The sequence below is a fragment of the Vidua macroura genome, chromosome 18 (assembly GCF_024509145.1).
Source record: "Vidua macroura isolate BioBank_ID:100142 chromosome 18, ASM2450914v1, whole genome shotgun sequence".
Classification (NCBI taxonomy): Eukaryota; Metazoa; Chordata; class Aves; order Passeriformes; family Viduidae; genus Vidua; species Vidua macroura.
Window position 1 is genome coordinate 13,994,148 of NC_071588.1, and position 27,190 is coordinate 14,021,337.

General features: G+C 56.7%; 1 protein-coding gene across 4 annotated transcripts; it reads left to right on the forward strand.

Moving 5' to 3' along the window:
- The first annotated feature begins 402 nt into the window (after positions 1-402).
- SCARF2 (scavenger receptor class F member 2) lies at positions 403-21,549 on the forward strand. Of its 4 annotated transcripts, XM_053993594.1 has the most exons (12): positions 2,250-2,267; positions 7,490-7,548; positions 8,429-8,471; positions 8,994-9,095; positions 9,408-9,927; positions 10,025-10,243; positions 10,627-10,755; positions 13,114-13,217; positions 13,291-13,408; positions 14,803-14,924; positions 19,073-19,225; positions 19,536-21,549. In XM_053993594.1, the coding sequence occupies exons 5-12, from the start codon at positions 9,446-9,448 to the stop codon at positions 20,738-20,740; spliced, it is 2,532 nt and encodes an 843-aa protein (XP_053849569.1). In that variant the 5' UTR covers positions 2,250-2,267; positions 7,490-7,548; positions 8,429-8,471; positions 8,994-9,095; positions 9,408-9,445; the 3' UTR covers positions 20,741-21,549. The 4 variants fall into 4 exon arrangements, with proteins under 4 accessions (XP_053849567.1, XP_053849570.1, XP_053849568.1 ...); XM_053993592.1 differs by lacking the exons at positions 2,250-2,267; positions 8,429-8,471 and adding an exon at positions 403-631; XM_053993593.1 differs by lacking the exon at positions 8,429-8,471 and having other exon boundaries at positions 1,882-2,267.
- Positions 21,550-27,190: the final 5,641 nt, after the last annotated feature.

Below are 27,190 nucleotides of genomic sequence, written 5' to 3' on the forward strand. Positions count from 1 at the left end.
AGCACAAAGGGCTGCTCAGCACAATGCAGGAAAATGAAGCTGTGGAAACAGCCTGAGTGAGGCTACAGCTCAAGGTGGGCAGAACTGCCAGGGGTGGCACCCCCACCAAGCTCAGATTTCTGCCTAACTTTGGAGATGACCCTCCCCATCCCACTTTCCTCAGCAGAAAGGGATGCCGAGCTCAGCCTGAGGCTGAGTCATCCCAAGGAAGCAATTTGTGCCTCTATGGTCTTCACATTCCTGCACCTGTGAGCAGAATGGGGCAGGGGGGACAGGGATGTGGAGGCAGGGGGAGATGGGCAAGGGATGCTACTCCCTGGTGCTTCTGCCAAACACACGGAATGTGCAAGGGAAAAAAGGAGGGGGGAGAGGGGCTGCTACCCTAGGGTCATATTCCCACAGGTGAGACCACCAGAGACTTTCCGTTGGATGTCACCTGAGCAGGAGAGAAGCCTTCATGTGCATCAGTATTGCCAATACTGAAGATGGAGAGAACCCACCAAATGCCTTTGCTCTCTGCTTGGTGCAAGGATCCCAAGGTGCTCAGAACTCCCTGCTCCTCTCCAGAAGGATGCTGCTCAACTCATGCCTACAGGGATGGAGGCTCCCCATCCACAGGAGATCCCTGGAGGTGTGTGGTGCTCAGAGGCAACTCTTTGGGAGATGCACTGTCTGTACACCTTCTCCAGCTCTGTGCAAGCCATCAGCATTCAGGAGACACATGCAGCTGTCCAGCTGCATTTGCACTACCTTAAGGGAGATGGCCAGGATGTCCCCATCCACATTTCCCTCATACTGTTATTGGGTGTCCTGGGAGCTCAAAGAACCCTGAGGCATCTCTTGCAAGAGACCATTAAGCTGAAAATCCAGCTGGCACAGGATGGTGGCCAAGAAAGCCCCGGCCCATTCAGTGCTGCTGCACTGTCTGGCTGAGGAGGTTTATTGACTGCCCCACCATGCTAGAGGTGTGGGACTTGTGCAGGTGTCCAGGGTGTCCCCCCTGATTCCCAGCTGTGTCCTTACAGTGGGGCTGCTCTGAAGCCTTTCTGTCACTCTACAGGGTCCTTGGCTCTGCTGCTGCAGGCACCATTTGGCTCCCATGGGTCCTGCATGGCTCCCAACAGATTGGTCCAGGCTGCCAGACACATAGAGATGCCAGATCACTGGCATCTGGCACCTCCTGGACGTGCAGGACAGCTGGGCACTGGGGCTGTCACACACCTGAGGCTACCAGATCTTTGGGGAAGCTAGATCCTGGGGCTGTCTCCAGCATCTGGAGCTGCTCGATCCCTGGCTCAGGTGTATACTGGGACTTTGGGGGCTCCTGAAGGCCACCAGACTGCCAGGACAGACTGACCCTTGGGTCTTTGGGCACCCAGGACTGTGGGACCCCTGGAGCTACTGGAATCACAGGTCAGACAGATCTCAGGGCTGTTATGCATCTCAGGCTGCCGGATCCCAGATACAGCCAGAGTCTGGGACTGCCAGACCTCCGGGACAGTCAAGACCCGGAGCTCACCCTCGGCTGTCAAACCCCTGGAGCTGCTGGATCCCGGGATAGCCAGAGCCCGGGGACCATCAGACTGCTGGGGACTCCCGGACTCTGAGGCTTCCAAACCGCCGTGACAGCCGATCCCCAGTGCTATCGGTTCGCGGTTCCAGTGGCTCCACACCCCGAGCCACTGGACTCCCAGGACTCCCGGGAGCTGCTGGAACCCCCGGGCTGCGCTGGAAGACAGGACTCCGCGTCCTCCCATTCCCCCTCGGGGACCCTCCCCGATTTCGGCGGCGCTGCCCACCCGGTGGAGCCTCTCGGGGCCGTCGGGGCGGCGCTGCCCGGGGCCGGGGCGGCGGCGGCAGCAGCCCCCGGAGCCTGGCCCGCCGTCAGGGGAACCAATGCGGAATTTCCTGGCTGGCGGCGGAGCCCCTCCCGCCGCTGCAGAGAGGGGCGCGGGGGAGGCGGCGGCGGAGCGATCGCAGCGCGGCTTCCGCCCGCCGAGCGGCAGCGGAGACCGGCGGGGACGGGGGCGGGCGGGGACCGGGAGCGGCGGAGCCGGGGCGGGGGCGCAGCGCCCGGCCCTGGAGGGGCTGTGCCGGGTCCGGCTGGGCCCCGTCGCTCCGCCGCTGATGGCGGCCCGCGGACTGCGGCCGCCCCGCCACGCCTGGGCCGGGGCCGCGCTGCTGCCGCTGCTGCTGCTGTCGGTGCTGAGCCGCGGAGCCGCCCAGGAGCTGAGCCCCCGCGGCAGGAACGTCTGCAGGGCCGGCGGGTAGGAGCGGGGGCGGGCAGGTGTGCGGGGCGGGACGAGACCCCCAGCGCCGAGCCGGGGCCGGGGCCACGGGACGGGACGGGACGGGTTCGCCGGTCCATCCCCCATCCCGGGCAGCCGCGGCGCTGGGCGCCTTCCAAGACAAAGTCCGTCCTGTGCGCGGCTGAGGCGGGGGGAGTCGGCGGCGGGGAGAGCGTGAGGAGCTGAGCCCGAGCGGGGCCAGGGACGTGGAAGCTGGTCCTGATCCCCGGGGGGCTCTGGGGAACCGGTCTTGGATGCCTCCGGAGCCAGTCCTGGATGCCCGGGGCCGGTTCTCTTGTAGGGAGCTGGGTTTGGGTGTCTCTGGGGATGGAGTCGTGAGAGGGACGCAGGGCAAGCCTCCATCCCTGGGGCAGAATCTGCGCTGGGGAGCCTGTCCTGGGTGCCTCCGGGGATCGGGTTGCCCTGCTGACCCTGGGCTGGTGGGATACAGGATGCTCTGGGTATCATGGTGAAGATGCCCCAGGCTGCTGGGGATTGTGGGGTTGGCAGCCCCAGGACCCTCGTGCTTGGCTTCAGAAAGTGGGTGCTGGCACTGTCTAGCTGTCCTGGAGGTCATATCCTGCCTACTTAGCTGGGGGCAGGGTCTCAGGAGGTGGCACTGACTTGTCCTGGCTCCCAGCGTGTCCCACAGGTCCCTTTGCAGAGCATCACCTCAGCCGAGCTTCTCTGCAGCACTCAGGCTTGGTCTGCCCAGGCTCCTGGGCCAGGCTGGCCCCAGCAAGAGGAGAGAGAGCCCACAGCCGCTGCTTCCCACCAGGGAGAGCTGGATCCCCTGCGCTCGATGGGGGGGGCAGGCCATAAATGCACCTTTACATCTTGCCTGTGAGGTCAGACTAGTCCACAAGGAAAACATGTGCTTCGAGCGAGAGGGGCCGCATAATGGCTCCATTCAGCAGGGCCACAGGGCGCTGGTGCCCCCTCCTCAAATTACAGGCGGAGTTTCCTAAGGAGGCATTTCAAGAGCCAGAGAGGCCGCAGCTCCCACCGGAGCTGTTCCTTGACAGCAAGGAGCCGTCCCTCCTCAGCTGCCCATCATCTGCACAGCAAAGCTGCCACCTCATCTTGGGCTGGCAGAGGGAACTTGAGTAGTGTCTCCACCCTGTTCCTTGTGTGCTGCCCCATGTGCTGGGGATGAGGTGTCTGGCTTCTCCCCTGTGCAGAAGGACCCACTCATCCCCACTGGATGAAGGTGGGGGAGGTGCTGCACCAGCACCACAGGGCTCAGACTCCCTCACTGTGCCACCCGTGGGTGCCATGGGCTATGCAAGAGGCACTGGCTGTTGAGTGGGTTGGCTGTGTCCATCCTCTGGCAGGACTGGGGCTTCCAGGCAGCCTAGGAGCTGGGGATGGTGGGGCAGAGACAGTTCCTAGGAAGCTCAGATGATGTTTGCATGATTTTCTATCCCTCACCCTTCTGCAAACCCTTCTTCCCTCTCCACCCACTCACTTGGCACCCACCCCCATCACTGCTGTGTACAATGGACAGGGAGGACCCCCCCATATGTTACCATCCTAACCCACCCCAGTGGCCCCAAGGCCCTGGTGCTGCAGATCCTGGGGCCAGGGGCAGTGGGACTGAAGGTGGCCTTGGGAGGAGGTCCCTATGTCCTCCACCCAAGGCTGTTGGAGCTTGTTGGACCCTTACCTCTGCAAAGCCCACCCAGACATCCTGTGGAGATGCCACCATAGGTTTCAGAGGGCTCAGGACTGTGTGACTTCTTAAGACCTCCCAGGTAGAAATTCAAGGAATAATTTAGGGCAGAAGAAAAGGGTATATTTGGGGCTCTTTGGGGTTTTGTGTTCTAAATTCAACTTGTGCTTAAATTTGAAGTTCTTTTATATTTGGTTTCCCATTGGTATAACCAAAGGTGCCAGTGGTGACAGTCTGGGCACTGCTTTGACCCTGTCCTGCTCTCTTGCTAACACTCTCTTTTCCAATCTCTGGTCTTCAGATTTATTTCTCTGCCTGAAGGGTTTCTATTTATGCCCATGATCCTATTCCTGCCTGCCCTGGGGATATCTGTCTGTCTGTCTGCACCCTGAGGCTGGGGTCAGGGAGCTGCAGCTGGCATCAGCTGGGGAGTGCCAGTGCCTGGGACCCAGTTGTCCCAGGAACATTGTGCCAGCTGGGTGACACCAAGAGATGGGTGACACAGAGGAAGATTAGCACTGGGGTTATGCTTGGAAGGAGCAGCAAGGCAGGGATGGAGAAGCACTGGGAATGGGGAGGGTGTCAGTGGTTCTCTGAGCACCAGGAGTATGCTGGGTGTCCGCAGGGCTCCTTTGCAGCTCCATTCACTGGGCTGAGCTGGGTGGTCTCACATGGGACCACATGCACCAGCTCCCAGCTGAACCCTAGAGTCTTGTTCCTGCTTCCAGGGATGTGAGCCTGCTCCTTATTGTTCAGGGCAGGCTACGCTGGTCTGACTGAGGAGCCACCCCTCCTGCCTCAGAGGCCTCTCTGTAGCCATTGGCAAAGTGATTTCCAGGAGCAGTGTGGGATACTAATCCACAAGAAAAATATTCTACCTCTGTGAGAAGCCGGGGATCATTAGCTGAGATCCCAGGGATGCTCAGCATGAGCAGGACATGGCTATGGGTCAGCAGCAGGGCTAGCATGGAGGACTTGTCCCTGCAGGTGACAGCTCTAGCTCTGCACACAGCTTTTCCTCCACATCAGCTGAGGTCTCAAGCCCTGGCCACAGCTCAGAGGCAGCTTTTCATTGTTTTTTTTTTTTCCCAGCATTTATAGTGCTCTGAAGGAAAGAGTATTTGCAGAGTGGATGTTTGCAGTGCCATGTCCATGTGGGTCAGGAGCGAGCTTTTAAATACACCTCTCAGTTATCCTTTTCCAGTGGTCAGGGGACACATGGAGCAAGCCCTTTGTCAAGGAGCTGTGGCCATGAAATCCTTTTAGTCCCCCACCCTGATGAGCATTGGTGACCTACAGCCAGCATTGACCCTCTGTGGGCTGGCTGTGCTGGGACCCTCTGGGAGCAATGGTTTCCCAGTGTCACATACTGGCTACCTCTCTTGCCACAGGACCAAGTTTATTTGTTGTCAAAGCTGCTGACAAATGAGATGGGTACTGAGCAGGGTGTGGGAGGCCATCGGCAGGCACCGGGAAGGAGAGATTAGCTATCAGGGAATAGATAAGCTCAAATCCTGTGAGGCGGTGGGCTGGCTCCCAGCTGGGGGTGGTTGTGGTGCCGCTCACCTCCTCCAGCTCATGTCAGTTTTTCCCTCCTGCCACCATGTCCCAGTAACTCCCAGCTCTCCACCATCAGCTCATCACAAAGGATACTTTTTGGCACATTTCCTGTGATGCCCGTTTTGGTGGCCAGGCTGGGCTGTTGGAGGCAGGTCTCCCAGGTGGAAGGGTTTCCTCTTACAGACCTGTGGTGGTTTCATTCTAAAAGCCACCAAACTGAATTTCTAAAGGCTGGACTGGTGAAAGCAACCCCAGGTGCAACAGTGAGGCTTTGGCCATGCCATGGGAGGGCAAGAGCACCATGGACCCTTCTCCACCTCTGCCTGAGTATCCCAGCACAGCTGGCAAAGCTTTTTGGGGGGCACAGCCCAAAGCCTCTTGCAGAGAAGGACCTTGTCTCCAGCCTGGCCAGTTCTCAGGGAGGTGATTTGGTGGTCGGCTCCCCCTTTGCCATTAACGCCTCACATGCTCTGCAGGAGCAGAGCCCCCCATTGAGCCCTAGGGTCCCTGTGGGGGGATGTTTGTGCTGCTGCCATCGCAGCATCTTGGGGCTGCTTCCGCAGGCTGCATAGATGGAGCTATTTTGGGCTCCGGCTGCAAGGCATTTTTTCCAGGCCTTGAATAATTTTTGTGGTTCTTTTCTGCCTCCTTTCCAACTTTTCACTGTCTGCCACGACAAGGGGATCACGGTGCTCCTGGCTGGGCCGTGGGTGCTGCCCTGAGGGCCAGGGAGGGAGCTGCGGCCCCAGGACCCCACTTTGGCCGCGGCGCCGCTGGCAGCTCCCGCCCCGATGGATGAGGCGGTCTGGCAGCCAGACATGGTCCTGTGACTGCGCTGGGTTTCAAGCAAATACTTCCTCACTGTCTCCTCCTCTTCTGCATTTGTTACATATAAAGAGGGAAAGGGAAAAAAAAAAAAAAAAAAAAAAAGCCAGATGCATTCCAGGCTGCACCGCCAGACCAGCCCGGGTGAAGTTTTCCTTGACTGCAGCATCCGCCTGGGCTGCTTGTGACCCTCTAGCATTGCTCCCTCACCTGTGGGACCAGGCAGTGTGGGTCACCCCAAGGATGACTGGGTGGCTCCAGGGATGAGCAGGGATTTCTGTGGGGTCATGGGGAGTGTACTCCCCACCCCTAATTGCAGCATCATGAGCCCCCAAATATTTGCCTGGGAAGGGTTCTTTGATGAAGTCTGGGTGAGATGTCCCCACATGTCACTTCCCAGCAGAGAGCTGAGCATCCCTGGTTGAGCCTCTGAGTAGGTCTGAGCCCCCATCCTGATCAAGCTTGTGCCAAAAATGTCCTGCCTGATGATCCTGTGCCTGGTAGTCCCTGGAGGTGGCGGCACTCCAGGACTCTCAAGAGCTCAGGGACACATTTCAGCTGCCTGCAGTTGGCCTCCTCCTGCTTCTACATAGGGTACATAGGGACATTCCCTGGGAGCTGGCTGTATTCCAGCTATTCCAGCCAGGTGCTTCCAACCTGCCTTTGGGGCTCCATCCCCAGGCTTGTACCAAAGTACCAAGCTTGCAATTCAAATCATGTTTTCCCCTGGGACATTTAGAACCTTCCCTTTTTTCCCAGCTCTTTTTTTTTTTTTTTTTTTTTTTTTTTTTTTTTTTTTTGGGGGGGGGGGTGGCCAGTCCTTTGGATTTTTTTTATTGTGGAGGTTGCAAACATGACTTTTGCTTTTTCATCACTCCTTATTAATGGAAAAAAACTGGCCCTGTTCTTACTGCTGGCATCACCTAAATTGCTGGTGGAGCATCCATGGGATCCTCCAGCAGATCCATGAACTCTCTGTGTGCTGGAGGAGGAGCCAAGAGCTCTCCTTCCCCTTTGGAGGTACAGAAACCCCCAGCAGGACCTCTCACCACCATGGCTTCAGTGCTTCTGGTGGGTTTTTGGGAAGTTTCAGGACTATCTGAGGGTTCTAACTATTTGTGATGCTTTTTTTTTATCCCTGCAGCTCCTCAGTTCTCGTGTGCTGCCTGGGATGGAGGCAACAAGGGAGCGAGTGTTTAATAGGTAAACACCAGCATTTTGCTTCATTGGGCTCTGCCCACACTTCAATGAGCCTCACCACCACTGTCAGGGGCCACCTTAATGTGTCCTGTGGCTGGGACCCCCTGTCCTGGGGACCTGCCTCCCTGCAGTGCCCCAGGCCAGCACTGTGTGGATGGAATGGGTGCTCAGCCCCAGTGTCAGGGGTCACAGAGTTGTGGGGGTTTCTTTCCTTACCAGCCAGTTCTGGGTCTGAGGACTTGGGGATGCTGCTTGGGGTCCTAAGGGACAGTGAAGTGTCCCCGAGGGTGAAGGTGCAGCTGCAGGGATGGGACTGAGATTCCCCACAGATTCTGCAGCAACGTGGGGACTTGAGCCAGAGCCAGCAGTGAAGCCAAAGCTGCCCAGACCAGGCACGTGATCTCTCATGGCCTCACTGGAAAGAGGCTGCTGAGGCTGCCAAAGACCGCTGAGCTTGGACTGGGGCCATAAAAGGTGTCAGAGCTCTTTACTGGGGACCACAGTGAGCCCAGCATGGATGCTGAGCATGAAACCCTGGGAGCATCGTTCCCTGCATTGCCACCAGAGTGAAGGCAGTTGCTTTGGGGTTCCCCCAGTCTCAGCTGGCCACAGGGCTCATCACACCCCAGGAGAACTGGAGGTGGCGCTTTGCAGCTGGGACCAAAGCCCACATAACCAACTAACCCACTGTGCATGAGCCCTGTAACCACTCGCTGCATGTTTTGGGAACGGGATGTGTCCTGTTTGGAAGAGAGAAGGATAGGATCTGGCAGGACAATGGGGGGAGGATGGTCCCACAGTGAGCTGTTCCCATCTCCTGCCCCCGAACCTGCTCTAACCTTTAGACTCACTGCTCCTAACCTGTGTAATCTGTCTATTTTAGGGATTTCTATAATATCCATCAACATAGGTCTAACAACTCCCAGGTAAGGTGGCTGGGATGGGTGGTTGTCTCTCCCTGTCCCAGTGCCTAAGGAAGCTTGTCCAGGGTGGTGTGGGATCTGCAAGTGCTGCCTGCATCACATCCTGTGCTTGCCTGGCTCCAGGCATCAGTCTCAGGATGAGGTCCCCTCAGCAGGAGAGGGGCTGGTGGCCTTTGGGGGCAGGTGGCCACGTGGGAGAGGCAGTGCTGGGGTGGCAGTGCCCACAACCCCTCTACTCCATGTCCTCTTCTCCCCTCTAGCAATGCATAGGTGAGCAAGGGACAGCACCACTGGGTGCAGCCTCTGGCAGGGACATGGCTTGGCTGGGTGGCAGGAGGCTGGTGGAATTTTTCTGGAAAGGGACCCATCCAGCCCAAGCATCTTCTTGCCAGGATGGTCACAGTGCCACAGCTCAGCAGCACTCAGAGGGTCACTGCACAGCCCTTTTTCTGCTCTGGGGGGGGCTGGGGGGGGGTTTGGGTGCAAGCACTGGTACTCATGCTTGCTGTCTGTCCATCTGTCCAGCTGTGTGCGAGGGGAACTTCACCTGCAAGGAGAACGAGGTATGCGTCAGGCCCGGCGAGTGCCGCTGCCGCCACGGCTACTTTGGTGCCAACTGCGACACCAGTGAGTACTGGCGGGTGCCTTTGTGTCCTCAGGGGGTACACCAGGGTGGACCCGGCTCATCCTGGGGTGACTTTCCAGAGCAGATCATCAGGGATGGAACTGTGAATGCTCTAGCTCTGCCCTTGCCTGTCCCCTGGCTCTGTTTCCCAGGGCATTGTCCCCTTGCCAGGGTCTCCTCTTAGATGCAGTGCACTGGGGAGAGGAGAGGGAGGACTGTGGTCAGGAGGTGCTGTTGGGACTGGAGGTCTCCACTGGTATCTGGCGTGGGCTTGTCCCTTTGGGCAGTGGTGAGGCTGATGGTTCTCCCCACAGAGTGTCCCCGGCAGTTCTGGGGTCCCGACTGCAAGGAAATGTGCACCTGCCATCCCAATGGGCAGTGTGAGGATGTGACGGGCCAGTGCACCTGCAACCTCAACCGCTGGGGCCCCAAGTGCGAGAATATCTGCCTCTGCAAGCACGGCAAGTGCGACCAGAAGACGGGCAAATGCACCTGCGAGCCCAACTGGTGGGGCCCGCAGTGCTCCAGCTCCTGCTACTGCAGCCACAACTCCCAGTGTGACCAGCAGACAGGCAACTGCCTGTGCCAGCCTGGCTGGTGGGGCCGTGGCTGCAACAACCAGTGCTCCTGCAACAACTCGCCCTGCGAGCAGTTCACGGGGCGCTGCCAGTGCCGGGAGAGGACCTTTGGGCCTCGCTGCGACCGCTACTGCCAGTGCTACAAGGGCAAGTGCAACCAGGTGGACGGGACCTGTACCTGCGAGCCGGGCTACCGGGGCAAGTACTGCCGTGAGCCATGCCCAGCCGGCTTCTATGGCCAGGGCTGCAGGAGGCGGTGAGTGGCCATCCCTGCTGGGTCTGATCCAGCGCCGGTGGGAGGTGGCAGCAGGAGGATTTGGGGGGTGCTGGGTGATGGGTTCCCCTCGTTGCAGGTGTGGGCAGTGCAAGAGCCTGCAGCCGTGCACCGTGGCCGATGGGCGCTGCCTGACATGTGAGGCGGGCTGGAATGGCACCAAGTGCGACCAGCCCTGCTCGCCCGGCTTCTACGGAGAAGGCTGCGAGAAGCTCTGTCCCCCCTGCAGGGATGGCCACACCTGCAATCACATCAATGGCAAATGCTCCCACTGCAACCCAGGATGGATTGGAGACCGGTGAGTGCGGCTGGGTGCAGCACTGGGTTCTGGGAGAGCAGTGCCTGGCTTCCCTGATTCTCCCAGGGAACAGGGTCACTGAAGGGTTTTGCAGCCCTGGAACCGATCCTGGGCACAAGAGTTTGCAGAAGAGCATCCCAGCTTGAGAGCTGAGCCCCACTGCAAGCATCCAGAGTTCGAGGGGTGTAGGGCAGGGGTCTCACAGACTCCCTCCAGGTCCATGGCTGTGTCAGTGGGTTCAGTCCGTCCCTGTACTCCTCTCCTGGCTTCAGAAACCACAAGCCACCACGGTGATATTCAGCACCGTCTCCGTGCATGTGGAGGGATGCTGGAGGTCCCCAAGTGCCATGGGTGCTCCAGCCGCTTGCCCTCATCCCTCCCAGGTGTGAAACCAAGTGCCGGAATGGGACATATGGGGAGAACTGCGCCTTCGTCTGCAACGACTGCGTCAATGGCCAGTGCCACTTCGAGACTGGGCAGTGCCTCTGCCACCCCGGCTCCCACGGCACATAGTAAGTGAGGCACTGGTGAGCATGCTTGGGGGCGCCTCATGGCTACATGTGATGCTCAGGCACCTCCTGCCCCCTTGTGCCCTATGCTGTTGCCATCTGAGAGGTTTCCTGCAGTGGAAGCGCTCATGGGTGATAGTTCGGATAATTTGGTGAGCAGAGGGGGAAGGACAAGCTCACAGAGCAGCAAAGGGTGTTGTGCTTTGGAAAGGGCCTATTTGGGAATAACAAATCAACAAAAAGTGGTGGTTTGGTGGGGGTTTTTAAGTCCAGGGTGGACTTTCTATCCAAAACCAGAGAGAAAACCACATCACAGAATACCAAGCCTCGCAGGCATGGCATCCCTGGGGGGCTCCCGCTTAAAGCTCTGCATCTGGCTAGGGTCTTCCCCAGGCCTCCTCCTTCCCCCACTCCAGGGGCACAAGGGCCATCGAGGGTCTGCTCACATCCCTGTGTAGTTTTTCCCAGCGTGGGACTGAAATGTTGTTTGAAAATATGACAAAAGCATTTTCCACCCAGCTGGGACTTGCAGACAGCTCTCCCAGGTCTTGCTGCGTGGTACTCAGGTTTTCCTAGCAATTAACAGAGGGTGACAGCAAGGATGGGGATTTGGAGCTGGCATCTTGCCCACGCAGACATTTCACTCAGCGTATAAAAACAGGGAGCATTTGCATTTTGGGAGGTGTTATTATGGGGCTTTGCCAACCACTTGTGGTGCTGGAACAGTTGCTGAACACTGGCACCAGTTTAGGATGCCCGGCCTGGGCATCATGGCCATCTTTGGTAGCAAAGGCAGAGGTGAGAGGGTCTGAATGCTCCTCAGGGGGTGTGGTGATGCTTTCAGCACAGCACCAGAGGGCAGAGTGTGGATTAACCTGTTCTGAGACCCTGGCACAGCACTGGGAAGGTGGGGATGGGGGATGCTCAGGATGCAGCCTTGGTGCTGTAACCTTGAGCTGAGCTGTGCAGTCAGGCAGGCTCGGGAACGTTCTGGGTGCTCAGGCAAATCCCTGTGACTATATCCAAACCAGTGTTTTTGTCAGCAGGGTAAAATTTTGCTAAAAAGAGGATTTCTGCAATGAAAGCACAAGCAACATCCTTGCCATACAGCATGTCCTCTCAGCTCTGTGTCAGGAGGAGGCTAAAGGAGCAGCTGCTAAAATATTTATGTGTGCACAAAGTGCTTTATCTTCTCTGTCTTTCCCAGAAGTGTCAGGACTCTCCTGGAAAAAATCACCCTCCTCTGCTCTCCCAAAATCTCAGCCTGGGACCGAACTGTGGGGCCAAGTGGTGGAGTGAGAGGTTTGGCCTTGCTGGGGGATTATCCCTGCTCCTGTTCTGCTTCTTTAGCTGCCCAGTGCAGCACAGCAGGCGCAGAAGCTCAGCACCCATCCTGGCAGGCACATGATGGGCACATGACAGGCACACAGCAGGCACAAGGCTTGGCCAAGGTGGCACTTTGCAAGTTGTTGGAGTGTGAAATGGGCTGAGCTGCCTCGGGGCACAGTGCCCAGGGCTGGGGGCAGCTGTGTCCCCAGGGGAGTGGGTTTGGTCTGGGGCCCACTGGCTCCTTCCAGCTGCAGCCAATCCAGCTGGGATGCAGCTGGCGAAGGGTTTGGTGCCCAGCTACGCTGCCAACATCTTCCAGCTCCAACTGGGTCCTGCTCTGCGATGCCTGACCCATGGCTGGGGAGGCAGGTTGGGATGGATCCGCTAACACCGTGTTTTCCACGCTCAAGCCCTTAAGACTTGTGGATTGGTGCCCATTTATGTGTGTCCCCATCATCTCTGTGACACCATCAGGAAGTCATTTTACCAGCAGTGGAGATTTGACACCAGGCATAACCAAACTGTAAGGGTCTTAGGGCTGCTCTGTTTTTTTTCCTTCTTGGAGGCAAAAAAAAAATGTCAATCTGGGCACTTTCCCAGCTTGTGGCCACTGTGCCTCTGCCTGGTGGGGGGTGGGGCTTGGAATGCCACGGCCACATCACCACAGAGCTGAGCTGGAATCCCTGTGTGTGACCTCAGGATATCTTTAGATGTGACTGCTGGGTCAATGACCTTTCCTAATTATTGTGTCTAATGGTGAAGTGACATGCAGAGAGCAGTAAGAGCGTCTGAGATCCAGCTGGGCCGAATCCCTTGAGCCCTTGAGTGATGGGCAAAGTCACTGCATGGGTGATGGGCTCCAGATCCCTGTGGATTAAGGGCTCCCCCAGGGTGTGGAGGAGCTGTGTCAAAGCAAGCTGGAGGAGTGCTCCCTGGAACATGGAGGGTTTGGGAGAAGGTGGCAGCCAAGTGGCTCCCACTGTTGTGCCTGGGGTGGGGGATGCACTACTCTCATCCAGCCCTTCCCTCCAGCTGTAACCTGACTTGCCCTCCTGGACGCTACGGAGCCAACTGTGCCGAAGTCTGTGGCTGCCACGATGGCGCCTGCGACCCCCTGACGGGTGCCTGCCACATGGGTGAGTGCCAGGCACCGGGGCTGGGCTCTGGCACAGGGCTGGTCCCGGGCTGAGCCGCGGGTCTGCCTTGCAGAGGCCAACCAGAGGATGGGGGTGATCGGGGCAGGGGCCCTCCTGGCGCTGCTGCTCATCCTCCTGCTCTCCCTGCTCTGCTGCTGCTGCGTCTGCCGCAAGAAGGACGAAGCCAGTGGGTGAGTGCTGGGGCCAGGAGGGATCTCACCAGGTTGGGAATGCAGAAGATCAGTGGGTTCTGGGATTGGCAGGGGGATGCAGAGCCCATGCTGGGGCAGCGGTTGTGCAGGGAAACTGAGGCAGAACTGTGCTGCCCACATGACACCTTGTGGGTACAAGGGTCTGAGCAGTCCTGCTGCATCATCAGGGCTGATGGAGGTACTCAGGGTGAGCCCTTCCAGGGGAACACCTTCCTGCTCTCCCTGATTTTGTCTCTCTCTTGTGGGCCATAATGTCACGGAAACCTGCCAAGTCCCCTCCAGTCACTAGAGTCTGGAGCTGATCTGCAAAGGGGGCCCTGAAATACAGCAAGGGCTACACAACACAGCCAAAATCCTCAGAACAAATCCCTGGGCAAAGGGATGAGGCCTGGGGGACAGGGGGGATTCTGACTGTCCCACATGGGGATGGATGATCAGAGCAGGGAGGGTGGATTCCTGCAGCAAGGTCAGGATGCTGACAGCGTTTTAGAAGCACCAGGTCAACATCCTACCATGAAAATAGGAGTGGGGACAGACCCAAGGCAGGGGGAAAGGTTTGTGCTGCTCAGCAAGGGATGAGAGGGCTGTTGGAGTTCAGCCATAGTTGAGAAAACCCCCTCGTGCCACCAGCCACTGCAGAGGAATTTTTCAGAAGCCTCCCCTTGCAGCCCTGCGAGCTCAATCACAGCCAGTCACAGCTGGCTTGGAGAGCCTGCAGGCTGCAGGTAATAATCTTGCAGATAAAGCACAAACCCATCAAGTGAGGAATGGCCCAGGGAGAGGGGGAATGGCTCCAGACAGTTTCCTCTCTCCCAGGATGTCCCCAGACTGCTGGGTGACCCATGGAGCTGTTGCAGTGCACTCCCTTGCAGGGAGTGGTGGGCATGGCACAGGTTCCCTTGAGTCAGCTCACAAAGCCACTCACTCCTGTGGCTGTGGAAAATTGCTTGAAAATGTGGCCCCAGGAGGCTTCAAAACCATAAAGCAAATAAAGAGAAGCCACATGTTTGGCTTTGGATTGGGATGATTTTTTTTTTTTTTTTAAAGATTTGGGGTCTTGACCAGGTATTGCAGGCATTTTGGGACTGCAGTGCCAATGGCCGTGGTTGCATCCATCCTTCCCACCATTCCCTGGCACTGCTCTACATCCTGGTGTGGTGCAAGCGGGTTCCTGGGGCTGGCAGCAGCCTTTGTGGGTCCTCAACTCTTTCAGCCTGGGCACACCCCTGCTTTTCATCCGCCCCATTATCACTCCAGAACACCTTTGCACTTGCAGCACCTCTGAGCTGCTGCCTCTCTCTGTTGCCCATGCAGGCTGGCCCCACAACGGGAGGGGAGCAGTGCCTCTGATAGTGCCATTACCTTTTCTGCAGCTCCAGCCAGGACCCAGCAGCAGCCAAGAAGCCTCCAAGACGTTTGTGTGGGCGGTTCAGTCGGATCGGGATGAAGCTCCCACGCATCCCCCTTCGCCGCCAGAAGCTGCCCAAGGTCATGGGTAAGGCGCTGGGGTTTGGGGAAGGTGCAGAGAGCCAGGTTTTACTCCTGTCAGGGCAGTATGTGTGGCTCAGAGCACCCTTTGCAGCCCCAAAGCAGGGCGGTGAGCATGGCAGGGCAGTGACAGGAGCACACAGATCACTGGGAGCATTTCAGTGGTTGGTGTGAGCTGACTGGCTCACAGGAGCTCAGCCCTTTCTGTCTGCAGCTTCTAGATCTCCAAGCACATTTTGCTTTGTGAGGATGCAAAGGTTGTACCTTGTTCTGGAGCTTTGATGAGGTACTTTCGGGTTTATTCTCCTGAGGTTCCCCTGGAGAGGAATGGTCCCTTTCACTCAGCAAGATGCCTTTTTAGTGCTTTTGGTCCTGAAGTAACCCCAGGAGCCAGAGCATCTGGGCAGATGCCCTCCCTCCTGCCATGTGCAGCAGAGTTGAGGATGGAGGGACAGAGATTTGGGTTGAGCTTCCCACTCAGACCAGACACAGAACTGGCTTGTAGGGAGCTGCTCATATCTGGCAAAGCCCCTGACCTGGCATTGTCCGGGCTGTTTGGGACCTCCTGCATCCAGCAGCTGGGGAATGCTGTCCCTTGCACTCTCTGAACTCTCCTTGCAACTCTTCCCAGCATGGAGAGCTGGGGATCTGCTGCAACCCCGCTGACTAAACTTTGTGTGAAGGCAGCAATCCCCAGCCTGTGCTGGGATGCACTTCAACCCCAGCCCCCTTCCTGAGCCCAGCACCTCACTGGGCATGGCATGCTGATGAAATGCCCTGAGCAGCCACATCCTGGCACACGGTGGCTCAGTGTGAGGCTAAGTCCCTCATCCCAGGCAGGACACAGAGGTGACCCCCATCCCTGCACACCATGCACTACCTTCAGCACCCAAGGTGGGAGGATAACCCCTCACCACATGGGGTACAGCAAAGCCCTACCTGGAGCAGGGTGTGCTGGGGCCCAAGGAATGTTCCTGCTGCAAGGATAACAGAGGATCATACAGGCTGTGTTTGTGGAAGGGGCCAGGGAAGGGCTTGGGGAGGAGAGGACAGAGGGTGCCTGTGTGCAGTGAGGGCAAGGGGGGCTGCCTGCAGGCAGCTGGCAGCAGTCCAGCTGCTCTGTGTACACAGGGCAGCAGTGGCCCCGTGAAAGGCTGAGGGTGCTCAGGATGGTCTTGGGTCCCAGCAGGGCTGGGGCTGTTCCTGGAGTCTGTCACAGAGTTGAGCTGGCATCTCCCTGGAGGGAAAGGCTTTGGTCAGGGCTTGCCTTATCTGGCACAGTGGAGCCCATGTAGGCTCCAGCAGCTCCCAGTCCCACTGACATGAGGTCTGGCAGTGCCTCCAGCCCCCACTGGGTCTGGGGGCCCCAGGGTGACAGTGCCCTGCTGGGTTGCCTATAGTAGCTGTCTCCCTGATGCCCAGTGACCAGGGTGCCACATCATGACCACACCTGGTGCTGTGGAAGCCACACCAGGCAGTATCCACCTGCAGAGGCCATTTGTTACCCACGCTGGTCCTGCCCCAGCAGGGGGGTCCCAGAGTTGCTGAAGTGCCCCATCCCAAGGGTCAAGTGAGTGCTGGAGGTGCTCAGGACCTTGTGGGGATGTCACAGTGAAACTGCTGCTGGCTGATGCCCGGGCAGTGGTCACTCTGGATCTGTCCATAGTCTTGGCCATGTGTTTCCTGACACCAGGTTGGGTTTTCTCTTCTAGCCTCAAACACCAGTGAGCACAAGCCTACCCATGGTAGAACATTCCCAGGTGGGACTGCAGATCTTGAAGCCCCACTAAAGCTCATCAGGTGCCTGGAGCCTCAGGTTCCTCCCCAGTCTTGGCACCAGTTCTGGATCCACAGCATCTCCCCAGGGATTGCACCTGAGCTGGCAGCCTGCAGGGCCACACCCTGGGCTCACAGCAGCAGCCATAGGGCCAGCATTTGGGTACGCCTGTATATGGGATTTGCTCATGTCAGCCTGAAGATGCCAGAGCTAACTTGAGCCCGGCACCCCGCCACGTTTCCTCCACAAGCAGCAAAGCTCAACCAGCCCCAAGGGTGATGCTGATCATGGGGAGCTTGGGATGAGTTGGGAGGGGGTGGCCAGGAGGACTCTGGGATCCCTCTCTCATGGTTCTTTGCTGCTCTTTTCTGCCTCATCCCAGTCTTGAGACCAACTGGCCACTGTGCAGGCAGGGCTGGGATTGTTATTCTGATGCTGTGGCTCCAGAAAATTTTGGGGAGCAGTGAGAGGTAGGGATATGTGGGAAGCATCCACATTTCTCTCAGCCCCAACAGCCAGGGAAGAAAAATCCCTGGCAACCATGCTGGAGCCCCCAAGCCTCCCAAAACTTCCAGGTGCACTACATATCCTTATTTTATAATCTGGCTGTGTCCTGGGTCTCACTGGAGTCCCGGAGTTGCCTTGTGGCTGTGAGTCCCAGCCGCTCGTCATGCCTCCTCTCAGGAAGCATCTCCTTTATCCGCTTCCAGACGTCTGCTTTTAATTTTCTCTTTTTGGTTTTTATTACAAGGAAAACCATGTTGGAGCTGCTGCTTCCCCCTCTCTGGGCCATTTGCTCTTTAAATATCTCTGCTTAGGTTTTTTTTTTCCTTGCTCCAAGAAGCCGAACTATGCAAGGGTGAGTGTGTAGCACTGCTGTCATTTTAACAGCCCTACATGTCTGAAGCCAGATTCCCTAATAAAGGATAAACATTCCAGTGGGCATCCCAATTGCACTAAAAGTTATTTTATTGTAAATCAGGGATGTGTTGCAAGATTCAAACAGTCCAGGCAGGCAATTGCAGCATGACTGGGATGCAGCTGGGATGTTCAGTCAAAGGTTAAAAATACCTGGAAATACCCACGTACAGCTGGGACCCTCTCTGTTCATGGGGTTTTCGTAGAATCACAGAATAACCTGAGCTGGGAGGGACCCACAGGGATCATCAGTGCAGCTCCTGGCCCTGCACAGACACCCCAACAGTCCCACCCTGTGCCTGAGAGCACTGGCAGCCTTGGGGCTGCCCATTCCCTGGGGAGCCTGGGCAATGCTCAGCAGCCTCTGGGACCACCCTTTTGCAGCCCTTCATCCAAAGCAATGCTCTGCCCTGCTTTGAAGGCAGATTGTCACTGTCCCAGGGGACAAAAGCCAGTGGAAAGGGATGGGGACAAGTGCATCTACTCCTGCATGGCTCGCTGGGAGGATTGGTCCCTCCTCCCAGCTGGGTGCTGCCTCAGTTCTGTGGCTACCCGAGGAGGCTGCTGAAGCTGTGGGCACCTGGGGAAGCCCCTCAGGATGCGTTGGGACATGAGCTTACGCAGAAAAAAGCCTTAAAAATCATCAAGCTGAAAAAAAAGGCACTCCAGCCCAGACAACTGTTCATCTTCTCTATTTTGTTTTATTAACACCATTTTTCCTCTGGTGGTTTCTCTCTTCCACTTGGTTTCTCTGTGGGTGGCCCCTTGGCAGAGGGGCAGTTCCAGGGCATGAAGGGAGGGATACTCCTACTCAGCTTCAGGAAGGAAGAAGCTGGCAAAGGGATTGAAAAATGGCAGAATAGGGAAAATGTACACATCCCCCTGCTGCAGGCTTCCTTTGATCATCCTGCATCCATGTGCAAAAGCACATGGAAAAGGAAATGCAGTCAGTGATGCTGAAGTGGGAATTAGTGGAATTAAAGCCAGCAGCTAATTTTTTCCCTAGGAAGAGGACAGTCACAGTGCCAGGACCCTCTTTGCAGGGTGGCTGTGCCAGGTTGCGCAGATCATGGGTGACTACCAAGACACTCCTCAAGTCCTCATGGGACCCAGGGTTTGTCTGGCTTGTCCCTCCACCACATTCACCCTCAATTTGGACAGCTGGAGCCGGAGATAGATGGAAGTGTGAGGCTTGAAAAGACTCTGCTGCCCACAGCCCAAGCATGGGGGATACTGGTCACCACCACTGCTGGTTGATGGCTTTTGTGGCCACTTGACTGAGGGATCTGGTGGGACTGTGCAGCAAGAAGTGTCCCCGTGCCTTGGATGCTGTCCCTGTCCCTGACACCCAGCAGGAAGCTGGGCAGTGGGAACTGTGCAGCCTCCCACCCTCCTGGCTGACAGTGGGGACTGGGGGGTTCAGCAGAACAGGCACTGACAACAGTTCCTTGCCCTCACAGTGGCCCACCATGACCTGGAAAACACCCTGAACTGCAGCTTCATCGAGCCACCCTCTGTAGTGGAGCAGCCTTCCCCATCCTGGTCATCCCGTGGCTCCTTCTCCTCCTTTGACACCACGGACGAGGGACCTGTGTACTGTGTCCCCCATGAAGGTGAGCAGGGTGTAGCCCCAGGGGACTTTGGGGACAATACCAGGGGTCTGCTCTATGGAGAGATGTCACTCTTGCATGGTGGGGACCATGCAACCCTGGTTCCTGGTGCCCCAGGAAGGAGTGCAGGTTCCAGTCATGCCTCCCATACGGTTTCAGAGCTCCCTCCTCCAGCATTTGCTGCTCCAGGGTTAAGAGCCAGGAGATCTCTGACTGGGAACCTAACTGGTAGGACACTGTTCTGCAGGAACATCTCAGTCCTTCCCCTCCTCAGGCACGTCCCACCTGACACTGCTGTGCTCTCTTCCCACAGAGAGCATGGGTGACAGCAGGGACCGAGGGACACCTGCCAGCCCCGGGGACAAGCTGGTGGCGCCAATCAGCGGGGAGGATGCAGGAGAATACATGTTCCTGAAGGAGACGGGCTCTGTCAGAGCCTTCCCGACTGACAGCAGTGAGACCCCTCTGCTCAAGTCCTCAGACAGCGAACGCTCCTCCTGCGGCTCGGGGTCGGCCGGCACCGCGCTCTACGCCAGGGTCGCCCGCCTCTCCAAGCAGTCCAAGGAGGAGGAGGATGCCACTGCAGAGCCCCACAGCCCCGAGAAGCCGCCATCCCCGGAAAGGACCAAGCCCCGTCCTCCAGACCCGGCCACGAAGCCCAAAGTCTCCTGGATCCATGGCAGGTACAACTCTAGCCAGTCCAACTCGCTGCCGGCACCCAGCCAGTCCCCAGAGCAGGTGGCTGCCCGGTCCGGCAGCCCCGAGCAAGGCCAGGGCTTGGCCAAGAGGAAGAGAAGTCCGAGCGAGACGTCGGCCAACGTGCATGGCAGAGTGGAGGAGAAGGGCGGCGCCCGCAGCAAGGAGAAAGCGCAGAAGCAACCGAAGGACCCCGGCGTCCCCGAGGGCAAATCCAGCCTTAGCAGGGAGCCGCAGTCACCCTCCAAACCCAAGCAGAGGAGCAAAGCTGGCTCGGAGCCGATGGAGACCATCAATGGGGCGGTGCAGAATGCCTTCCGAAAGATGGGCGCCTTCCAGCCGGAGCGGCGGGCTGGGGACACCAGGGATGCTCCTTGTAGCCCCAGCACCAGCAAGCCCCGCTCCGAGCCGCTGCATCCCCAGCTGGCCTCCGAGCTGGCCGCCCAACTGAAGGAAAAGACTCAGAGCCTCAACAAGGGGGACGGAGGCATCCGGGCAAACGGGGTCGGTGCCCAGCGGGAGAAGCCCACCCCTCCACAGAAAGCCAAGCGCTCGGCGGCCGCCGGCGGCCAGAAGACCAGCAAACCCTTGCTGCCCACCTCTCCCCATCTGCAAAAACTGATCCCTGCGGCGGCCGAGACGGCAGCCAGGGAGCCCAAGTGGATGGAGAAGCCAAGTGCCGGCAGCGGGCAGGATCAGACTCTCCCCACTGAGCAGACAGCCAAGAAAACCCCCATTAAGAAGCCTCCCAGGAAGAAGAGCCGGGAAGCGAGCCTGGAGCCGCCCAGGGCAGCTGCTGTGCCTGCTCAGGCAGTGCAGTGACCAGGAACCGGGCACTGGCCCCGCACCGGCCGCATACCGGGAAGAAGGACATTCGCCAGCACAACCAGCGAACGTGGGGGCCTGGACTGGGCTGGGGGCACTGGAAAAGCCTTGATCCTCCCTTTATCCCCCTCCACCTCACTCATCCCCCTTTCTGCCTTAGTCCCCCCTGCCCTAGGACCCCGGTCCCTTCATCTGTGCCCTACTCCTGCTCTCTGCCCGGGTCTCAGCTCACCCTCCCTCTCCACGCAGGGCGGGACCGCAAGGAGCCAGCCCAGCTGCCACCCCAGGGGGCTCTGTGCTCTGTGTGTGGCATACCCCCCCACACACACACACTTTTTTTGTAGCAGTATTATTGACCGCATAAGCAGCGCTTGTTGTACTAGACGTGTCCACGGTATATTCTGCAGTAACCGAGCCGCTCGCTTCCCGTGCTCCACTCTGGTCTCTCGGGGTCGCAGAGCACGGGAGAGGGAGGGAGCTGCTGCTGCTCAGTGCCCTGGGCAATGCCAGAGATGTGCCCCACATCCATCACTGGCAGCAGCTCCCCTGCCCCGGCGCCCTCCAGGCACAGCTCTCCACTGCCGGTGCATGCCGGAGTGGGGTCGAGCTGGTTTCGACCGATGCCACCTTCCCTCCCCTCCGCCCCGGCGCTGCTCCTGGCCAGGAGGAAGCACTATTTATGGATGGAGGTGGACGCCCTTCGGGTTCCTGCATCCCATCCACTGGAGTTGGAGGGATTAGTTTGGTATGAGAGAGCCTGGCACCTCTGCAGAGCGCTTTCCTAATAAAAATGTATTTCTTCCGTAGCTGGGTGCCATCTATCCCTGCCTTCCCGTGGGCAGGCAACATGCCCAGCCTTGCTTGGGTGCTTCCTGGTCCTGAGTGGGATGCAGTGCAGAGATGGATGACATTGCAGCAGTACAGGCAGGTGGTAACAAGCAGCACACAGGGTGGAAGGCAGGTCCCCACTAGGGCTGCTGCTACACATGCTCACCTGGCATCAGAGATGAGCCCTGAGGACAAGGTGAGGAGCTTCTCTTCCCCCAGTATCCAGCACTGTCCCAATGGCTTACTGGTCCCCTGGTCAGACACTCCTCAGTGTAGCCTGGGTCAGACCTTGAGGTTCAAGAGAGCTCTGGCTACTGATCAAAGAGAGCCCACCCCTGGGTGCTCAGGGTATTGGGACACAAATGTGGGGGAGCATGGGAGTAACCTCCTGCCCAGGGGCTGCTAGCCCTGTCAGCATTTGGAGTCTTCACACAGCCCCAGGCAGGATGCTGCCAGAGGACAAGGCTGGGACAAGCCCAGGGGCAGCCCAGAAGCTGAGGCTTCTCCCACACAGCTTCTGCCCAAGATTCCTAAGCAGGACTCTCCCTGACATTAGAATTGGGGCTGTCTGCTTCCAGGGCAGCCGGGAGCATTGGTGCCCACCACTGAGCTATCCTGAGCTGTTCCCACAGTGGGGGTTGATGTCCCAGAAGACCACCAGACCAAAAGGTCAACCACAGCAATCTCAGAGGTGATGGAGGCAGCTGGTGAACACCAGAATGGGATGAGACCACATGGAACCAGGACTGCAACCAGCCCAGCACAGCACTCAAGAGAGGATGGGGCTCTGGCCCACAGCTGGGCATGGCTCAGCTTTGTGTAGCTGGAGCCAGCACAGTACCTGACACTGGCTGGAGAAGCATCATCACATAACACAAAGCTGAAGAATGACATCACAGTGTTGCTTCACAGGCTCCTGGTCACCTTTCAGAGTTCCTTCACTCTCCCTCCCCTTTCCTTCAGATTTTATTTGGGAAGATGAAGGAAAGTGGTTGAAACTAGTCCTGAGACATCACACAGTGCAGAAAAAGGAGTGGATGAATGAGCTCTTAATGTCACCAGATACAAAACAGAGAAAATCAATAGAAAAATTGAGACACTGAATCCATGAGACCTGGGATGGCATCCAAGCCCCTCTTTCCACCACGGAGGCTGTTGTTGGACAAACTGAAGAGGCTTCCAAGACACTCAGATTAATAACTACTCACGGGTTAGTAAAAGAGAAGTAAAGGAGTTGAACCAGGCAATAAAAGTGCAACATTAAATACAGTTTAAGAGGCAAGGTTTGTCACAGACACCACATGGTCCTTACACACATCTCTTCATGTCAGTGCTGAAGAGCACTCAGCGGAGCCACTTGTGATGCTCATGACGGTGGCTCAGGAAGATGAATTTGGGAATTGCCCCAGCCTTCTCTTGGGTCACTTTCTTGCTCATGCAGGCAGCAAAGCTGGGGCTGGTGCCTCAGTAAATCTGGGCACTGTAAGCTCTCCCTGGTCCTCAGGCTATCCTGGCACAGCTGAGGACCACCCAGGCATAAGTCCATCCATGGGCTCTGATCACAGTCCGAGCCAGCCAGAGGAGAGCCTGCAAGTGAGCAGCCTACGGATAAATGCAAAAATCCCGTGTCACAGACAGGCGGGCAGGTCACCAGAGGCTCCAGGCCAACCGTCACGTCAGGATCACTCTCCTGGGAAAGAATTTTATTCCAAGATTGAACCTGAATCTTCCAAGCTTCAGTTGGTGACTGTTTATCCCATTGCATCATTCAGCACCACCAAGAAGGGTTCAACTTCATCATGAAGCTATGTTAGGGGAAATTTAAGCTGATTAACAGGGATTAACACCCCAAGAGGGTGCTGGGCACTGCCCAGGCTCCCCAGGGAATGGTCCTAGCCCCAAGGCTGCCAAAGGCACAGGAGCATTTGGACAGCGCTGCCAGGGATGCAGAGGGTGGGATTGTTGGGGTGTCTGTGCAGAGCCAGGAACTGCACTGGATGGTCCTTGTGGGTCCCTTCAGCTCAGGATATTCTGTGATTCTGTGACCTTAGTCACTGACTGTTCTCAGAATCCTACCCTCAGCCCAGCCCTGCCCCCTCCTCCTGGTGCAATGTGTGCCAGCTCCATGAGCATGTTGATATCCCTTGTCCAGGCCTCTCCAGTTTCTTCACAACCCTCTTGAGCTAGGAGACCGCATGTGGACACTTCCTTCAGACGTCTGCCTGTGCCCTTCCCAGCAGCTCCCACTATGGGCTTTGCCTTACTCTGAGGAAAAACAACAAGCTGATGTCCACCCTGAGGTTCTCTGCTGCTTCCAGGGTCTTTTTAACAGTGTCCTTCCAGCTCAGACTCTTCCCTTAATGTCCTATGATGCCATCCATGTGAAGGACATGGATGAGGCATTGCCACACCTCAGTATCAGGAAGGGCTAATGAATCTCTTTTCCAGGCATTCTGCAGGCTTTCTTCCCACCACTGCATGTTGGATATCCCTGACTGACAGCTCCCCATGATAGACACCAGTAAGGAGGTCTTGTTCAGGGGTTCACAAATCAGTAGAGGCTGAAAACCATCAAATAATTTTCCTGCAGCTGTGAGTTCTGCCAGGAAATTATACATATTTGCTGTTCTGAGCTGCTTTTTCAGGGCTGTTTTGGGCAGGCAGAAAACTTTGACCTCCAGGAAAAACCAGCTGAACCCAGTCATAATGTCAAGAAATCAGGTGTTCTGCTTCCCTGGAGACAGAGCAGGATCCAGCTTCCCCAATAGACAAGTAGGGCTTTTGGTGCCAACGTGGTGACTTATGGCTGAAGAGAAGTTGTGCGAGTGGCTGTGATGGAGCCAGCAGCCTCCGTTCTACCAGCATATCATCCACGGGATCAGAGGAGCACAGTGACACTTTTGGCCAATCCTCCACAAACACTGCAACACTGATCTTCCTCCCATTTCCTCCTGATTTCCCAAAGCAGAGAAGGAGCTGTTGGGTTGGACAACAGCACATGTTTTTGGCTTGGCCAGCGAGCAGCAATAAAAGCCAGCCTGCTGCCAACAATTCATTTCCTGTTTCAGGCCCTACCAAAAATAAACTCAGAAGGGAAACTCCAATGAGAACGAAACACACAGGAGACAACCCAGAGCTCTCAAAACTATATAGGAAATTTCTCTCTCACTGTTCACTAGGAAGGGGGACGGCAGTGTCAGAGGGAATTTCATTCTGGATGAGGGGATTGTGAAGGGGTTTGGGCAGCTCCATTAGGATTATAGGAATACAAATACATATGCAGCTGACACTTCCTCTGGCTACATTATACATGGGGAAATGGCCATTTCCTTCTTTGCCTCACAGAGTGGATGTAGAGTCCTGACTGCCTCCCCCAGACACTTGGCTCCAGGGATGGCCACGCTGGGGACACTGAGATGTCCCCAGGCCTCATGGATGATGTCCTCGTGCAGCCACCATCCAGCTGGCACTGGGCTCTCCACTGCCAGGCTGTGTGGATCACACCAGCTGAGACCCCAAAGAGCTGCAACACTACCACAATCATTTCCCATTCCTCACCACAGCCATCAGCAACCTCATCAACCTCTCTTGGGGACAGTTGGTGTTTGAGGAGGGCTCTGGTGGTGTTTCAGTGACAAGAAATAGAAGCCTTTTGCAGGCCATCAGCTGCTGCTGTTGTGCTCTCCCGGTGCCCACCAGCTCCTGATGCAGGTAGCACGAACCTGCAGAGCCAAGGACGGGCACTGTGCTCCTGCGGGATGGCAGCTCCAGCATCAGCATCCAGCAGGAAGGAGAAAGCTGCACCCCAGGGCTCCCTGTGAGCATGGGTGGTGGCTCTGGGACCCTGCACCAACAGCCATGGCATGGCACGGACACCTTGATCCAGCTACCGCAGCTTTGTCGTGGGATGGTGGAGCCTCTGGGTTGGTATTTGCAGCCTTTTCCCTCATGAGAACATGGGGCAGCGGGGTGGGGAGTGGTTTGTCTCTGCACCCTGTGCCCAAGATGCCACAAAACACAGGACATTGATAAAAATACAAACTCCAGGAGTATATGCACACACACACAAATATGTGTATATATGATATACATGATTTTTATATGTCAATATACATTTTATATATATATATATATAAATTTTTTTTCCTGGAATGTATAGGAGTGTATATTATATATAATTTATATATATATATTTACACAATATAATATAAAAATGTCTTTGTATGCGCTCCTATACACTCCAGGAGTAAATGTTTTTCTATTTCTATATTTATTTTCATATATAGACACTTACAATCTCCTATATGCTCCCACAGTACATGGTACACATACTTCCAAATCTATAACATAGATTTATACACTTCTGTCATTTTATGTATATAGTAATGTACATATACACAAACACTTATGTACTTACCTGTTTTTTTAAGTCAGGAGCTGAAGGTGAGGACGTTGAGGTGAGGCTGAGCCTGCCCACAGCATCCAGGTGCCAGCCTCATCCCTGATGGCATCATGGCAGTGCCACCCAGGCACCTCTCAACACCGTGCCCACAGAGCAGGTTTTGTGATGCTGAATCCAACAAGTGTTGTTCTGGGTACTTTCCCTGAGGATCTGGGCTTCAGGGACCTCCAGCATGGACTTGTAGGTAAGCAGGGCAGCAGGATACTTCACTTCCCAGCACCAACCCAGCAGCAGCTCCAGGCTCTTCAAACAGGATCACTCTAAAGCCATTTTGTCCCCACCGATGGGCACTCAGGGCTGGGCAAAGCCACGGTCACCTCCTCTGCCCTGTCCTGCACTGCATTGCATTGCGTGGGCTTCAAAGTGGGGATGCACCTTCAGCTCATGGATACCTCCAGGGGTGCCTCTGCAGCCCCAGCCGTATGTGCTGAAGGCTGGGGTTCCCATCAGTGTGCGTTTAGCGGGGCACAGGGCAGTGCCCTGAGACTGCACAGGGGAGGGGCTGCAGCCGGACCCCTGCTCACGGCATCAGGCGGGCATGCCCACCTCCCCGGCTGCACACACTGGAAAGCTACCTTGGCTCCATTTTAGACTCTCCCTCACCCATGGAGTAGTGGAAGTGTTTCCACATGATCCAAGACCCCAGTTAATCCTCAGCCGCAATGAGTTGCACAGAGCAAACAGCTTCCAACACACAGAGGCATCGCTGGGCAAATCCAAGAGCCTGAGCTTTTATTTCAGCCTCTGCAAGCATCATGTGGGAAAAATCCATATTTTTGCAGGGGAAGCACGAGGGCACTCTGTCCAATGGTTTTGAGCAGGAGAGGAGGAATAATCAGGTGGAAGTCCGGCAGAGGCTCCGGGTACCTGATTCATCCCCAGCCTGTGCTCCCAGCCGCATCACGCCTGCCTGTGTTTAGTCTGTGTGGGAGCACAAATCACTGCTCAATGTCATCACTCTGACCGGATCTGGATTTCATTAGGAGCCACATGATCGGCCCTAGCTGCTGCAGGGGGGGCTGGCCGCACTCCCCCCGAGGAGCTGCACAGGATGCAGGGCGAGGGTCAGGGCATGGGGCTGAATGGGCCCCTTGTCTGCAGCAGAGAAGCCACAGACACCTCCTTGGGATGGGTGTCTTGTCCCCCTGAGGGGTTTG

Excerpts from the sequence above, each read along its gene's own strand:
- SCARF2 (XM_053993593.1), top strand. The coding sequence starts at position 1,897 with ATGCGGAATTTCCTGGCTGGCGGCGGAGCCCCTCCCGCCGCTGCAGAG. Across the intron at positions 9,096-9,407 it reads TGGTGCCAACTGCGACACCA|AGTGTCCCCGGCAGTTCTGG; the intron begins GTGAGTACTGGC and ends TTCTCCCCACAG. Across the intron at positions 13,409-14,802 it reads AAGAAGGACGAAGCCAGTGG|CTCCAGCCAGGACCCAGCAG; the intron begins GTGAGTGCTGGG and ends CCTTTTCTGCAG.